This window comes from Lagopus muta, chromosome 2 (assembly GCF_023343835.1).
Source record: "Lagopus muta isolate bLagMut1 chromosome 2, bLagMut1 primary, whole genome shotgun sequence".
NCBI classification, from domain to species: domain Eukaryota; kingdom Metazoa; phylum Chordata; class Aves; order Galliformes; family Phasianidae; genus Lagopus; species Lagopus muta.
In genome coordinates, this window is record NC_064434.1 from 83,273,761 (window position 1) to 83,291,511 (window position 17,751).

The window sequence follows — 17,751 nt, forward strand, 5'->3', positions numbered from 1 at the left end:
TCTCAACCACCAAAGGACTTAACCCCGCTGTTGCTGTAGAGAAACTTTGTCCTGCCTGAGTTGTACTGAATGCACTTAGAACCCGGAGCAGCCAGCTACGAAGAGCTGCTCTTCAAAATCCCTTTCCTTAATCCAGGTATGAAACCAAGGCCCTGGCTTTTTAAGAAGGCCCTTTGAAGCCTGCCCAACAGACTGATGTGTGAATGCTCTGGAAGCTCTTGAATGAAGACAGTTATTTCCAATCAGCCACAGGAGTAACTGACTGTAGCAAACGGATGATTAATGGCATCATGGCCAAAGCAAGGTGAGCCCCTAAACTTGATGGCGTCGTATTTGCATATGACCTTGATGTTAGAGTTTATTTTTACGGGAATAAGTACAAGAAAAGCATGATGCTTGCTTAAATCTGCATAAATTCAAACACTGAGGCCACAACGATCCTTTTTCCTGGCTCTGGTCCTCTCTGAAAGAAGTCTACTTGCATGCTCATTCTCAGCTTTCCCATGAACTACAGGGTGTAGGCCAAAATGCCCTTTGCAACTGGTAACTTGCTGGGCACACTAGGTTCCAGTTAATGTACCAAATAGTTGTTTCATAAGGCCTGAAATAGCAGTGGAATGAATATATTAGAAGTACTGAAATCAGCAGGAAATAACTGTGCACTAGGAGCTTTTCTTTTTTTTTTCCACAGGATCAGTTTTATTCATCTGGTGAGAGTGTCTTACAACAAGAAAAAATGTTAGGCTACATGGAAAAACAACAGCCACAACCATGTTAACAGTATTCGGGTGGCACTGCTGAGTATGAAACACCTTTTACGTGCCAAAGGCAGAGTGCCTCTCTGTCTGGGTCAAAGAGGCTCCTGAGCCAGCACTCACTGCTATGCAATGGTGTCATGCTGTGGTCCCCTTCAGCGCCTTCAGCTACAGACTGGTATGTTTCTGGGGGGAGAAAGAGCTAACATCTTGCAGAACCAAACAACTACCTAGTATCAGAGAGACCACTGCCTGCAGCCAGGCTAAGGGAACGGCTGGCTGGCTGATTGGTTCAGTCAGCAAAAGCAAAGGGGCACAGGGAGGGAGAGGAGTTGCAGCTACACCCACTCCTTGCATAATTGTCCAATGTGCCTGTAATACAATGCAGCCAAAGGCAATTACCACTGCTCTGGGGAGCCTTCCCTTCCTCGGCTGAATTGCAGCTATCAAATCTCAGTGGGTTTGGTTGGAAAAAAGATCATGTCAGCGATCTCTTTTCACCCCAAAGGATTGCTTCTTGCCCTATTGTCACTAAAATGAAATAAAATAGCCAAGCTCCACCTTTACCAAGGCTCTCCAAAAATCCAAAGACGGGACTTCTCAGGGATAAAGTAGCTGCAATTCAAGCTGCAGCAGTCAGTGCCGTGCCTACTTTGGTTCTCAGCCAGTGAATTTTAAAGTAAACACCCTCCAGGACTGTTCTCCATTTGGATTTATTAGTCATTACCAAGAAAAGATAATTAGCACTTCTGAAACGTTGTGATAATCAGTGGCATGAACTGTTACCAATAGAAACGGATTGGGGTACTCACGCAGTGTAGGAATATGGCAGTGCTGCCATGTTCTGCACAGTGAGCACACCGGAGGGCAGGGCCTCCACTGGGGGAATTCTCACAGACACCACCAACTGGTGCCAGCTCATGGGGGCTAAGGCAGGGAGGGGGCTGCTCCTTGGCTGTGGGGCTTCTCCTTTCATCCACCTACAGGCAGATTCCTTTTTGTGACCAGATGCAAACCTCGTTGATTAAAGGCAATGGAAAGTATTGCTCCTTCACTGTGCAACAGCAAAACAGGAGCTAATTACATTCTTTTTGTGTGCACCCTGCCAACTCAAAGGGAAAAAAAAAAGCCTTGTAGTGGGGGGAAAGGGATTGGGATCTACCTGCATCCTTCAGGCAATGATACAATATTACTCTCCTAACAAACTAATGAGAAAACTGTTGGACTCCAGTCAGTGCTAAGGCTCCAGAATCAGTACTTCCCTTGTTGTTCCCTAAACTTCCATTATTTATAATCATCTGCAATATTCTGATGAGGGATGGGATATAAGCCTCATGTGCTTAGTCTAAAACCCTGAGCAGTAAGATGCTGGGTTTCCTGCTATGCAAAGGAGTATTATTTCATCACCTCAGAGAAACGGATCCATTAGATATACCAATGTTGTTATATAAATAAATACTACACTACATAGGCTTGTTTGTAGTCTTTGTTTTTCTGTACCTGGAAGTATGAGCAAAGAACAAATACAGGATCTATCTAAAAACACTTACAAGTCAGTAAATACCACCCTCTTTCCTGCCCTGTGCAGAGCATCTCAGGTCAGCATGATCTCAAGCTCTAAACATGTCAGTATTAAGAAGTATACAGAAATGTACCAGCAATGTCAACACAGTTCCAGTGAACGTGCTTCGTACCTGCTGGGAAATGTCCAGCAAATCTCAGGGCGGAGTCCAAACACAGCACTGAGGCAGAACTTTGCCTGCAGTTGATATAGGGGCTGTGGTGTGCTGAGCAGTGTAGCTCCTATTGCTGCTGATGGGAGCTATGTCCTCCTAGCCACACCTCCAGCACAGCCTCTCAGCACTGCAGTTCCAATGGCTGATGCACACCACACAGCTCTCCCAGGAAGGTGACTGCTGTGGAGTTAAATATCATCAAGCCAGAGCTCCCTTTGGAGGTAAGATACATGACACTGGTGGCTGCATGGAAACCGTGCATGCAGCAGTAACAAGGCCTGTGAGTTTGCTTCTCGGCTGCTGCTGGGAAAATGGGTACCTCCTGCCAGGGCTCGAACTGGACGCATTGCAGACCTCTGCAAACAGCTCCTCGGTCACAGAGACATGCACAGCATGTACTCAAATGGCTGTCTGGTACACAGGCGTTACTATGGCAGTGCCTGACAGACAGATGTTGCAAAGCAGAGCGGTGATGTCAGACTACAGTGACTCTGTGCTGTACAGAAGGCTCCCTCCCATGCTGGAACTATGGACCAGAAATAAGTATCGGAGTATAATACCAATCTATCTATATCTACTGAAACCTACTACCTCGAGTCAAACTGCTTCGAGCAGTGAAACTGGGTTTAAAACACCTCGATAACAATTTACATGCCATGTCAACAATGGCACCCTCTTCTCTTACCGGTAGCACAAAGTCAACTTCAGAGCATCCTTCACAGCAAAATCTGTCTCTGCTGTGTCTTTCTGGCTTCACAAATCCATTTAATTGTGGTACTTCAACACCTACTCCTTCCTCTGCTGCTGGTGCTACTGCAAATGAGTGATGTGGCTGGGTAACACAGCTCCAAAACAACTGTAAAAATGGCTGATGTCAGGTTTGCTCCTGAACCTTCAGGACTTGGAAGAGTAACTCCTGTTCATTTGCTGCCTGAGGATATAATGATTTCTGGAAAGAACCACAATACTGGACAGAACTACCGTACGCAGCATGTTTCAGTGCAAACCCACTTAAGAAAAAGTCACAAACATTCTTTGGTCAGAAATGGGCACCTGGCCCAGCTTTTTGCATAGAAAAGCACCCACAGCTCATTTCTGCATCCCCTTTTGCTGTGGGGCTGGCACGTCTGTGCTGTGCTGCAGGGCTACAGGCCTGTCAAACGGGGCTGTGCAGATCGGATCAGCTTAGTGTGAGGTGAGGCAGCTGCCTTGCAGCCTGGCCATGCCAGCCAGCGAGAGGCAAGTGGATTAGGAGCTCTTCAGACAGCTCTAAGATCATTCTTTCATCTGACACAGTGCTCAGCATCAGCCCGCCCCACTGAAGGTGCAGCTCCCTGACTCTGATGTGAAATGCTTGCAGAGAATCCAAGCATTTGGTTGTAGAAGAAAAACAGTTCTTCGTATGTGCACGCTGCCTTCAGCATGCTTCCCCTGAACAGACTGCTGCTACCTGTTATATCATGAGAAGGCAGATATGAATGTGTATAGTGCCAGGGACAGCACTGCAGCAGAGCACAAACTGCAGGCACTAAACATTGGTAATCACTTCATTCCTCACTAAAAGTGATGGAATAGGTGATTAACAACAATAAAGTTCAGAGAGTTTACGATACTTCAAGAGAGGCCTTTCAATAAAAATGTAATTGGAGATACATACATGCCTTTAACACTAGGACAAATATTAAATGGGTCTTTGGTCTTTCTGCTTTTTTGAATTGTGTTGCTATAGCAGCTCTATAAAAAAAAAAAAGGCATTTTTAATTTAAATTGATCTAGGCAAATGCCACACTAAATATATATAAATATATACTGAGTATATGCAGCACGTAAGACAAGGCAGGAAAGACAATCATAATAGCTGAAATAATTTTGTAAATGGTATATGCTGCGTGTCTCTATGATTTAATTGTCATTCCATTCCTGTCAGGTCTGTGCGAAGGCAGCCATGTGCTTAAATAAACCTTGGTACATTTGCTGGTGCACTTACTCCTGCTCAGAGCTGGTCTGGCTTTAGCTCAGGGCTTGGAAGCTTTATCTTTGGATTTGGGATTTTATCCTTAATGAAAACTGAAAGGTGCAAGTGCTTTGAACAACTGTATTCCAGCATGAGCTTTTCTACAGTTAATCAGTTCAAACCAACATTTTGAAATAAGTCTTGCTATAAGTTGCTATTAACTTGAGCAGGGGGTTAACCAGGCATCTGCGAAGAAAAAAAAGGCATTATCTCTCTCTGCCTCTTGCAAACTCCTCTGCAGTTAGGCTTGTCTCAGCTAAACATGTTCCCCTGAGCCCCACATTAGAATTATTTTGCTCAATTCCAGGTTACAGTGGCACTTCTGTTGAATCCAGTTTCTTCGCTGCAGATCTTTTTGTTTGTTTGTTCAGTGTTCGGCCATGGAATGAAGACACTTCAGAGCTCTCTGGGTATTACAGTGAACGGGATGACAGGACTGCTGGATTCGAGATCCAGAGCAGTAAGAAAGCATTCGACGGCTGCTTCGTTTTTCCCCTGAGCTTGCAAGACCTCCCCTAGGCTGTTCCAGGCCCTGTGGCTGGTGTTCTGGATCCGGATGGCATCTCTGAGGACCTTCTGTGCCAACTCCCTCCGCTCAAGTCTGTTCAGCACCAGGCCCTGCCAACAAACAAGAGACGAGTGGTTAGCAACAGCACTGGCACAGGAGGAGCCCACGCTCCCAGCGGGCCAGGCAGTCCCGAGCATGCAGGCACCCTGCCATCTGAGGAGGACCTCCCAGCACTGCAGGAGAAATGAGGGGAGCAGCCAGCTTGTAAGTTCTGCTTTTTGTGATGGTCATCCTTTTGATTCTGTAATTTAAAACAACAGCTGTGAAGACTAAGCAGCAATGGATCCAGCCCCGCAAGCACTCCTGCTGTGTTAGTGGGAGAGCACATATTGGTATGGTATACTGATATCCATCATGATGCCAGTTACGTGGGGAAAGGCTACAGGCCCTTTAAGCATCCCTCCCTTGTATACAAGCTTCTAATCCTCAGGAACACAGACAGGTTCAATTACACCAGTAGCTAAATTAACTCCTGCATGTCTGGAAAATCCAACGGAGGTGAAGTCCTTCAGCTCCCACAGCCCGACCGTACAGCAAGTCCTTTCCTCAGCACAAAGTGGGCTAGAGGGATGAGGCCCCTTCCAGGGGCAGGCTGTAGCATCACTGGGGCTCCGTCCTCCCATCAGCTGCACTCCAATACAGAGCCTAAAGCAGCGTGGGGGAGAAGGACAGAGGAACCTTGTTTAAAAAGCTGTCCTTAGGGTAAGAAAAGACACAAGTGGGTGTAACCATCTGGAAGGAACAGGAGGTAAAGGATGAAAGAAGTGGTAGGAAGAACATGTTTTCCTATAGGGCTCTCATAGATGCGTCTGAACCCACAAAGCATCTAATGAGCCAGGCTCCCATTTAATTACACAGCACTCAGCCTCACTGAGCCCAGATGGTCACGTGGGCTTTGCATGCCACGATGTGTGAGTGGCGTTCTTTTGCTTCCTCCTCAAGGTGCACACACCAGGATGGATGCCTCACCAGTCCCACCCAGATGTGGCCTGTGGAAGAAGCTGTCAGCACTTTCATGTTGCCTGCCAAGAGCTCAGTAGGTTCAGGTGCTGCAACCCTCACAGATGCCATGACCACTATGAGGTGACCTCTCTGGGCAGCTTCACGTAGGGTGTGGTTAAAGGCCTCATCCTACAGGGTGAGGGATGTCCCAGCAGGGCACATCAAATACCCACAACACTGCCAAAGCAAACCACCACAGTGCAAGTAAATGGGACTTCGAAACTCGTAAGGGTCTCTCTTAGCATCAAGTTTTATACAGTGCTTGAACTCAGCTCTGTTGTCCATCTCCTGTGTAGAAACAACAGTCCTCCATGCTGGCTGAGGGACTGCAGGGTATACACGCGCTCCTTTCATTGGTATCTCAATCAAAGAGTTCACCAATTCAAAGATTTCTATACCAGAATAACTCAAGGGATGGTATCGTGAATATTATTAGTGCAGTAGTCAAATAGCAAGTATTGGGAATCTTTTTCATACAAAAGAATAATTTTATTTAGCAAACACAGAAATGTTGTAAAGGGAGATGACTGCCTGACTTCATGCTTTTCCTGAGACTAAGCCATATGTGGACACAGTCAGTCATACATATATAAAGAGAAGCATAAGCTCTGCCCTTAATGGATCCACTTACTTTTCAAGATGTAAGAAACCCAAAAACTCTCGCAACTAGAACCCAAACTAAATTTCTGATGAAAGAATGGTGGTACTTTCAGAATCAATGCAGATTTTTGTCTTGTTTTGTTTGCTTTTCAGAAAGTGCCAGTAGGTGCAAAGTACATTAGCATGACTAAGGCTTGCTAGCCAGTGATATCAGTAATACTGACAGAAGAACACTGCTTCACCAGAGAAAATTAAGAAACACGTGTTTGATCAAATATACACAACGCAGTGGCAAGTTTCACTGCCTCTTTCTTGCACATAACTTTGACTTGAATGTTCAATTCAGAACCAAACTTCAATTCAGGGATTCAGTGGGGATGTTTTCCCTTCAGGTTTCTCTCTCTGCTGGAAAACAGCAAGGCCACAGATAGAATTCTCTTGCAAGTAGACACAGGCAGAAGGGAGATGCTTCCATGGGACAGGTTGGTTTCCCTGGAGGTAACTGCCTGGAAATGATCACTGGCATGTAATGACAGACTGGAAGGAATTTGTTCAAATATAATTTGAGTCACCTGCTTGACAGTGATAATGAGGTACAGAACGGGAAAGTAATGTGGCCATAGAAAGTCTGCTGCAGAGCCAAGAATAGACAGGAGCTATCTCAGCTCATGTTTGTCCTCAACCACAAAACCACTCTTCCTAAAAGCTCTTCCCGTTGCGCTGACTGAGCAGAGCCGCTTCTGCTCTCTGGTGGCCAGGGCCCTACCGCTCTCCTCACCCTGACACCGAGCAGCCCAAGCCCTTTGGGCCTGCCACAGTCTCCCCTCGCTCCCAGAGGGCCACAGCCCTGCCGGCACACCGGCTGCAAGCCCATGCAGCTGCTGCCTGTCATCCCTCTCCAATGAGGAGGGGAATTCCCTCCCTAACTGACATCTCGCGCCTCTCAGCAATGCCAGAATGAAATCCACCTCCTCGTAAAACTCCGTCGGTGCTCGTGCAGCTCGGTGCCCTTGTGTGCTCCAGCACCCGTGGTGGACTGGAAGCAGAAGCCGGTGGGGCTCCTTCTATGGCTCCCCAGTGTGGACTCTGCATCTTATTTTGGCTGTGCTTGAGCAGGACAGATCTCCTCATCCAGTGGTCCCTGCAGCACTGGGAGAAGGAGCTGTATGCAAAACCTGGGCACCATGTTCACCTGGGGATGATGCTGAAGCACAGCCCACCAGCAGCACAGAGCATGTGAATGTCTGCATGCTGGTATTCAGGGCTTTCAAGAATTCCAAAAACATCTGTGAATCTGCAGAGAGGGTGTTCTCAGGCTCTCCAAAGCCAGTGGAAGGACTCCTGTTGACATAACTTTTGCTAAAGGAGCTAAATATGCCTGCTTGCTGACATGCACAAACGGTTGGGCCAAAGACTGCCCAAGCCCTCACCCCAAGAAGTCAGGCTGCTCCCCAAATCAGGCTGCAAGTGGCACCAAACCATTCAGATATTTAGAATTTAGACATACTCCTCCACCGAAAGTGAACAGCAGCAGACACTGTCAGCCTTTCCATGAGGCTTAAGTGAACTGGCATATACTGCTACGTGTTTAAAGCACAGACTGAACATCATTAATTCTGTTTGCAGCAGAGCTTCTTCATTTGGGCTTCTTCTCTCCTACTCCTATCCCGTGCTCCTTGCAAGTCACCAGCATTCTGAGAGCTGGAGGCTGCACCGTCCCCAGGCCTCACTAACACACAGCACTGAGCACTTCAGCTTTTTGTTTCCCTAAGGTATTTGCACTTGAGAGCTTCTCCTTGCTACTGAATTTCTTATTTCCCCATGGAGTCTGGCTTGTTATAAACAATGCCTGCATGTTGTTGCTATGTAGGTCCAGCTGGAATCTGCCTACAGTGCAAAAGAAAAAACTGATACATAAATTCAGAAAGCCACCCACTGACAGGCAATTTGCATTTTTATCTGGAAGATATTTTTTTTACAAGATTTTTCTAATGAAAGTTCAGTTCCTGAGTTTCTATGGAAACTCATCTGCTTGGTGTGCATGCATAATTTCATAAAGTCAGATCTCAGGAAGATGAGCAATTAGTACAAATACAAGCAGGAAAGTGATTAAGGGTTTCATCCATCCCCTTATTCTTGGAAAGGGAGGGTGGGGCTGGGTTCTGTTGTCTTGCTTTGGTCTGTATTTGCGATTTTGCCAAATGAATGCAGAAACCAGTGTTCAAAGTGGCCTGGCTCCTCTGCCACCTCCTGGCTATCACTGGCACTTCTGGTTTTGCCCAGTTATTTTCCTCCCAAAGCTGGCGAGCACCTCTAAGCATGGTCTTCTCCATCAGTGTTGGCAGCACTGAATCAGACCTTCAGGGGCAACGAGGATCAGCTTCTTTTTAAACTCAAGCATAACGTAAGTGCCAAAGAAACCCAACCAACTAAAAATACACAAAAAACAAACAACAAAAACAAACAAACAAAAAAAGCCAACACCAAAAACCAACCAGCCCAAAGGCTGTGTGGCAATTACTTTGCTTTTGAGCTCCTGTAGGCAGAATGTCAGCAGGGCTCGCACCAGTCCTCTGCTAACCACACGTAGGCATTTCATGTGCTAGGTGCATTAATGTAGCTGTACAGAGCTTGAATGCTAATTCACTCAAGGAGGCCTGAGGGCAACTTGGGCAGATTAAATTATTTTCTTCTTTAGGTCTGAAGACATACTTCAAATCTTGTAAACAAGAGGCAGAGTAGTGAAGGTTATGCTTTCAAGCCAGACTAAAAGCTGGCACTGAAAGAACTGGAGAAAAATCATTTGTAGTGAAGGGGGATGGCGAAATGAAACTGGCACAGTCCAGCAGTGCATAAAGGCAGAATGGAGACAGCGAATTTAGTCATCTGATTTAGGGTGCCTTACACTGGTAGCTGGATGCCTACATTAATTCTTTTAATTTCATCACAGGAGAGGTGCTCCTGGGAAACTTTTCCAGAGGTATTTCAGATCTCAGCTGCACCCAAACTAAACATAAACTAAACCACGTATAAAGATACTGGACTGGACTTCACTGCCGTCAGTGATGTAATACTCACCCAGAAATAGATACTTGAGACAGGAGACCCATATTTCAGTCTAAGTCAGATGAGCAAAACTGCGAGGTTTCTTCAATTTCTATTAATGAAGAAAATGAACAAAACTCCCACTTGAAGTCCTAATTCATTAGGTCTTACAATTCTAGACCAGTGCCTTTATTTTCTTAGTTTTCAAGAAACCTCCTTAGAAGCTGTTAGCTTGTAAAATTCCCACAAAATAGTTCAGAAAAGACATTGTGGAAGACCACAAAACAAGCCTCATGCACAAGGAGGAGTTTATTTTTAGTAATGAAAGTCAAAACTTCCTTTGCAAATGTTTAGCTCAAACACCTGATGAGCAGCAGGGAGTTCTCTCAAGTCTTGGCAGCATTTCTCCTTCCACTAAGGTGGCACAGATTTATTTGTTCTTTCCTCTGTACTCTGGCTTGCACTGGAAAAAGGCATCCAGCAAAATATTTTTTTTTATTCCAAGAAGGCTGCTCTTTGTTTTGTTGGCATGGTTATCTCTTTTTTGGACCATCTGCATAGGAGGACTAGACTGTCCTTTACATACTGGTTTTAATAATTACCTTGAATGCAATTTCTCTTTCTCTCTTCTTCATGAGCATTAAACTCCAAAGTTAACTGTCTCTGCTGCTTTTCTCAACTGAGCAGAGTATTCTGCTCCATTATTGTCTAAATACCCTAACAAGCTACCAGAGTAAATGCAGACTTTGCTGCTGGGTACTGCTAGTGCACTAGTTAATGGGTTTTAAGGTAAATGGGGTGTTCTTCCTACAGAGTGCCTACTACAGTCTGTAATATGGACATGTCAGTAGTGGTTACTATGAGGGTAATTAGCAGCTGGCAAGACCTGGGCATGCTGGAGAGAAGGGCTCAGTCAAAAGTGTGCTTACTCAGCAGATGCCTACAAAGAGCCTTTCAAGATGCATTTGGCACTTGCTGATAACAGCCTCACATAAAGGAAAAACGTGCACTGCTACAGGGCAACAGACACTTCTGTAATTATTTAGCAATCAGAGTAAGTTGAAAGCAAAATCTGTTGCATAAACCATGAAATATCAGAGAATCCTTTCAGAAAATGACGGAGATTAACTCTGAAAACCTTAGGTCCCAGAACACGAGCAGACATGCAACCAGCTGATTTCTCCTCATTCTTTCCCCCTGCACTCACGATCTTTGCACTTCTGAGGAACCAGGATTTTTTTCTCATTTGTGAGCAGTGCAGTAAGTTTCTGTTAAGCTGTCACTTAGTCGCGCAGGGGCTGCCAGTGTGCAGGAGAGCTACCATCCATTTTGCTGATTCAGTGCAGGCTGTAGTGAATCTGAGCTGTAAATCTGAGCTTTATTCTCTGAAAATACACTGTAGGAATACATGGAGCTGTGTGAGCAGTCAGGGTTGCTCGCCAAATGCACTGAATTACCAAATGCATCTTAATTTGCTGTGTGACAAAGGGTGACCAGATTCAAATCCGGAGAAAGAAGCTCTTCTTCCAGTGCCTCTGCTGTCTCTTTTGTTGAGTGCAGCCTCTCTTGCTCTGCCTTCCCCTTCTCTGACTCCCTCACTGAAGCTACCACATCCCCTGTCAGTCAGTGATGCTGAAGTGCTTTGTGTCAGTTGTCAGACAGAGCAGAGGAGGGGATGGAGGCAGGCTGGGCATGGCAAAACATGGCAAACGGAATGGGAAAATGGAGAAACACTGGGGGGGAGGGCTGGTCAGCGCTAAGAAAAGCGGACACCTGAGTTTACACCATGATTTGTAGCACTCGTGCACTGTCTGTGGGATCAACTCAGGAGATCTGACCTGGAGATTTCAGGTCTGGTGCCTGAGACACCAAGGGTGGACAGGCAGCTACTTGCTGCCCACACCTCCCTTCAGCCTTGTTGCATGCTGCGGAGGAGGGTGGGCCCACAGAAGAGATGAGACTGCAAGTAGCATCAAGAGGGACAGCCTAGCCAAGGGAAGGCAGAGATGTCTCAGGCCCATCAGATGGGCCAAACTAACCATACGGAGGTAGCACTAATGTTTGGCAGGGCAGCATCACAAGGGAGACAAAAAAGACTAAGAGTCATAGAAGATCCAAAGAGACGACAATGTGAAGAGAGGAACATGCCCTTCCTTAGCTTGCCCATGTTGTTTTTCAAGGCAGTGCATGACTGTGAGGAGACAGCACTGCACAGGGCCCCTCAGCAAGGCCATGACAAGCCCCCAACCCATGCAGGAGGGAAGCACAGTGCCACACTACATGCTGCCTCCTGCCCAGGCTGGCCGCCTCTATTTAGGTTCATCAAATGTTAGCAGGGATGTTTGTACTGTGTTTGAAGCTTAGATGTGATAAAACATTTATTGACATAAAAAGCAAACCCTAAGGCAGCATTTCAAACCAGGAAGCTCTGATCTCTTCACAGGGAGGCTCATACAAGCCTAGGGAGCATGAAGACAGTAATGTTTTTCTGCCTTGTTGGACTGTCATCACTTAAACTTCATTCAAATAATTGTTTGCTGCATGAGAATATTCTCTGGATAGTTCCTCCTTCGGAGAAACCTACATGGAGATGAAGAAGCAAGCAATGAAATCTAGCAGGATATCCTGACCACATGCTTGAGACTGACAGAGTGCAGCACTTGTTTCACACATCTTTTTCCTAGAGAAGGAAAGATTTCTCCAAGCCCCGATCATAGCAGTTGTCATAGTAATGCTGCAGTAGAGCACACAGTAGCATCAGCTAGGACTCGAGGACTCCTCCTCACAATGCTGTCTGCAAGAGTATGTACAAGAAGGTCCAAACCTAATAACTGACAGAAATTTATAACAAGCAATTCATAATTTAAGGTCCCAACTTTGTTCTTCAGTGTACACTGATACGCCACTTCCTTGGCTGAAAGCCTTGCAGAAGTTAGTGAGACTCAGCCTAAGTACATTCAAGTATTTCAAAATGTGCACCATCTATCTCAATCAGCCTCAGTAATGAGAGAAAAGCTGTAAGATATACGTGCAGGAAGCTGACAGTAGGTAACGTTGGCTACAGCATTCGACTAGAAAGCAGTTGCTCTAGACTGCTTCTAGTTCATTGTTACTAATGCATTTCAAGCTAAGTAATTTGACAATATTCAGAAACAGTTCAGAGAATGGGAACAGGCCTCACATTTTGGGAGGCAGAAGTCCCAGGCTTAAATGCTCTCAGACTGAGAAGGCGACAGAACTTGCCTCTCCGTGACCAGGGTGCGTGCACTAACTTCTATCAAATGTTTTAAAGAAATTAGGGCAACATTTGAGCACACCTTCCCCCTGGGGGGAATGATCCTGTACCTCTATTTGACAGCAAGCAGGTTCCTGTGTTCTGTTCCCATGCCTGTTATTGTTGCCTCTCTGGACAGACCAAATCTTGTCTGAACACAGGTCATGGACAGGTCCTACACAGCAGCTTCCGTTCTGCTGTGGGTCCCTGTGAAGCTCAGTCCCTCAGAACAGTTTGCCTGAACCAATTGCCAGAGCAAGCACTGCACTTAGCACGTCTCCAGGGAAGGGTGCAGCACACTGAGACCTCGGCTGATCCAAGCCCACAGCATGCCAATGCAGATTACAGCAGAATCTCCTGGCAGGAGAGCCGAGATATGTAAAAACAAAAACTTAATTTGCTTATTTTTCTGCTACTGGCGGTCTCTGGGATAACAAGTTATTAATGACATCCTCTGCATAACCATGGCTGGAGCCTGGGAATGCAGACCCAGTGCTAGGCTAGCGTAGCTGCAAGGAAATGGAGTGGGAGCTGGGCAGGAGTGTGCTGCTGTGTGCCAGCTGCCAATTCCCCCCACCACCCCAGTGCCTCCCACCCAAGCAGCAGCATGTCCAGCTACCACCTGAACCCAATGTGTCTCAAAAATTATGATCTTCCAAAGAGATTTTGCTGTATTACAGAGAGCTGTGTTTTCTCTTACATGTTCAAAAGAGAACTGAGTGAAGAAACTAATTGAGAAGATAATTATCAAAGCCTTTTGCTAAGTATTACACGTAACATTAAGTTCCAGTGACACTGGAAACTTTTATGTTTCCATTTGTTTGGCAAGAAGGAACTCCTGCTTCCTTCTTGACTGTGGTCAGCTCGGTGTAGGGGGACAGTCTGCAGAAAACCTGGGATTCCTGCTAGCTCCTGTCCCACTTTGTGAGCTGTGTCTTATCTGCCAGCAGGAAATACATTCTGTGACTGTAGTACATGCTATTTTATATACTGGAGTACTACAGTCTATCACTCTCTTCTGTCTTTGGTGTGATAACAGCAGCTAAATAGCACAGAATTTAAACTAATTATAACTGGTTTCCTGGTTTGTGAAAAACAGTGTTTGAAGGTTGAAGCATAGTTCCATCCCTTCTCCCTCCTGATAATTCCCTGAGCACCTTCCAAAGTATAATTTGTGAGTTCATCTGTAGACAAGCAACTTTACTCCTACAATTTCTAGGCTTTAACTTGATCTCACAAAAGACACTGTGAGGGCAATACTGATCAGAAGAGCTACATGGTCTCTAGACAGCTGTAGATGGAAAACCACAGCTAGCTGTAAATGTCTATGCTCACTGCAGAGGAGCTGGACTAGACAGCCTTTAAAGATCTCTCCAACTCAAACAATTCTATGATTCTATGGCAGTGAAAGCTAATAATCTTCTGGAAGGTCAGGATGGAGCTCTGCAGAGAGGCATCCACTGCAGAACAGCCTACAGAGAGCGATCAGGCCAAGGACAACATCTTAAGGCCTGGATGCAAGTCTTGTTCTCCACAGGTGAATGAACCGCTCCAAGAACTCAAGGGATTTCAGAAACATTCAAAGTCTTCTGTAAAATGCTGCACACATTTAAGAGGGGATCAGTGAAAAACTGTTGAGACTTGTCTTTCAGAAATTCATTGCGGTCTCCAAGATACATAAACTCACCCTGAATAATGCAGTAATGAGCACCTTAGGGACATGGAGAAGAACTTACCCCAACAAAGGAACGCAAGTGACTGCCACATATAAACAGGAGCTACAGATTCCCTGGAACCAGACTACTTCACCTCAGGGAAGCAGAACACCAGCTCTCCCACTAATGGACCTTTGCTGACATCTCTGTGCTTGCAGAATGGATCACTTTTGCTCCTTCCACCAACCCTGAGCACCTGATGAGGGAAATGCGCAGTTCCCCCAGGAGAGGAAACGGCTACTCAGTGTGTCTAAGTGATGGCTTGGGCTTCAGAGAACCACTTATCACTTTGTGATGGCTGTAGTATCTCCTCTGGATGGAGGAAGGAAACCTGGCAACTGTGGAGAAAGAGAGCAGGCAACAGGCTTGCAAAACAGCTCTGTTAAGTGGTGCTGGGGACCAGGATCCTGCTGCACAGACAGGGATTTGCTCCAATGGCTCAGCTGCTGAAGCTGCCAGTTAACTAGTTGGATTTGCAGGGAGGAGGAAGCTTTCTTCAGCAGCAAATAGAAACAAAGAGAACAAAGTGTTCACAATTCCTTGGACAGTGAGTGAGTTGACATACAAACTTATTAATATGAGCGTCCAAAATACTCCCTTATCCTGTTGGGAGCCACAGGGGCCAGACACAAAGAGAAGTTCTCTCCCTCAAGCTCAGCAGCTTCACAGAAAAAAAAAAGAGTTAAGATGCTGCTCTAAGGATTGCTTTTCCCCACGGAGAGCACAGAGCAGTTATTTTGGGATATCTGGAGCACAGAAACATTCCTGGGATTCTGCAATAAGCCTCAGTGTTGGGAAAACAGAATCTGCTAATCAGCCATGGTTTGGAAGGATGCTACTGACCATCTCCAAGGCCAAATATTATTGCTTTACCATAGTACTGCTTGGTGAAGCTGCAAAAGGTGGGTGTCAGGCAGGCATCGCATGCACTGGGAGAGCTCCTCTCAGGCCAGACAAGAAGTAGCTGTGACCATGGCTCCTCTCTCCTCCCCAGCCCAGCATCCCACCTCCCTGTGACCTGCACAGTACCACTGCTGTAGGACAGGCAGGAGGCAGCTGTCCTAAGGACACTCAGCATGCCTGGGGATACTTCCTGTAACCACCGATCTGTGTGCAATGAGCATGCCATTGCTTGTCAGGGAATTCCAGTGGACAGCAGTGTCCCACAGGAGTCCTGCTGATGGTCCACCAGCAAGTGTTGCACCGCTGACGTGCCATTTCTGGGAGGAGGTGTAACTAGCTATGTCACCCTGCAGAGCAGGCTGAAAATAGGACTGCACTCACTGTGCCATGTGGCTCAGTGGTATGTCAGGACATGTATTTTTAGGAAATTCCTCCTTTGGGCAGAAAGGGTGAAGTGCTTAGCCTGGTTTGCAAGCTGCTGGCCTTGCCCAGCTCCTTCATACTAAGGGGTATGGGAGCAGGTTAGCCTCTGGTCGGCCAGTGGGTGCCCTTACTGGATTGGACACACTGCTGGTCCTAGCTTCCTATTGATCAGGGTGCTTGTAGGTAAAAGAGAACTGGGCTGCTGCTTTGCTTTTGTTTCAGTGCATTCACACTCTCTGCTGGTGCTTTTCAAAGAACAATGAAGCAAGGATGGAGGAAAAAGGAAGGAAGATCAGTGTCTGGGGAAGTGCATGATCTGAGGAGCAAGAGTAGAAATGTACCTTGCAGAATGAATGTGTGAGGAGAATCGGTAGCTGAGAGTTAGCAGCTCCTGCTGAGAAGAGAGAGAGGGAAACGCAGATGGTAAGTAAGGGATTTAAGCAAGTTTCTGGAGAGGGAAAAAGGAGTCTGATTTGGTAAGCCACTTTTTGGATACATGATAACGAAAAAGAGCTGTACATCTCCATGTCCAGACAGTTACCTGTGCACAGGAGACACTCTGACCTATCTGACAACAAAAGGACCAGGTAAGGCAGCAGTGGAAACAGAATCAAATTGGTCTCACTGGCAGACACTTGTAGCCTTGCTGTTTTCCCCAGAACATCGCGCTATCAGGCAGCATGTGTTCAGTTCCAGCATCTGGCTTGTGATTTTTTGGCAGCTGTACAAACTCTCTGCTATCAAATCCCACCTGCTAGTCTCATGTCTGCTCCCACAGACCTTTGCCTGTTAGCAAATGTTTCAAACTCACACTGCCAGCCGCAGCGTATCATTGTGCAGCCATACCTCGGGGCAAAAAGCCCTCCTTTTAACTGCAGTGGGCTGCATGATGGGAAGGTTTAAAAGACAGACTTCTGGATCACAGGCAGAGAAATTCATTTAGGTCACAGTTCGCACTGCATTCTTTTCAGTACTAATGTAGAACATATATTTTTCCCCTGACTTATCTGAATGATACAACTTATTTGGCTGCAACATTTTAAGAAGCTTTGGGACGTGCTATTGCTGTGCAATAAGAGAGTTTGTGAACTGTTCACTAGAACGTGGCCATGTGAGGTGCTGCTATATCACTGTCTCCTTCTTTACAAATCTTTCCTTTCCCCTCCCTTGCTTAGTGTGCCATCCAACCCCAGACAGGCAATACCACCAATGTCCGTATGCATAGTGTCTCCTGTTACATTGTTTATATAGTTCATTAGTAAACAAAATGCTGAAATTCAGCAGGTTTGTCTACGCTGGCTAAGAGATCTATTCAACAAAAAAGTGCAATTTTTATTTCTGTAGTGTCAGAAATGACGTAAACTTCCACACAAATTCTCTGCTATACTGATTTGCAATCTGACTTTCCCTGCTGTTAACCTAGGCAGTGAGGCTGTGCTTTTGGTGCAGAGGACAATGTCTCTCGGAAATGGCCTGAGCTACTTTATTACAGTATCCCTGAAACTGTTATCAAGAGACAATCAGTGCTTTTTGACGTGGACATCTGTCAGGAACAACTGCTAATTGTAATGTAATAAGCACACCAGACACTTCTACAGCAGCCATCTTTCTGAAGTCAAGCATGAAAAGAACTGTTACTCATCCAAGCCATGAGCATATTTTGTCCAGATCTGGCTGTAGTTCTGTAGCTGGTTAGATGTCTAATGTGATACAATG

At 46.0% G+C, this 17,751-nt stretch overlaps 1 protein-coding gene across 3 annotated transcripts in view; it reads right to left on the reverse strand.

The window, feature by feature from the left end:
* Positions 1-340: 340 nt before the first annotated feature.
* The window catches only part of TTC7A (tetratricopeptide repeat domain 7A), a 161,456-nt gene continuing 144,045 nt past the window's right edge, over positions 341-17,751 (reverse strand). For all 3 annotated transcript variants that reach the window (XM_048935088.1, XM_048935087.1, XM_048935089.1), the window contains one exon: positions 341-5,123. In XM_048935088.1, the coding sequence (XP_048791045.1) occupies positions 4,902-5,123 (222 nt within the window). In that variant the 3' untranslated portion in view covers positions 341-4,901. The remainder of the gene's footprint in view (positions 5,124-17,751) is intronic.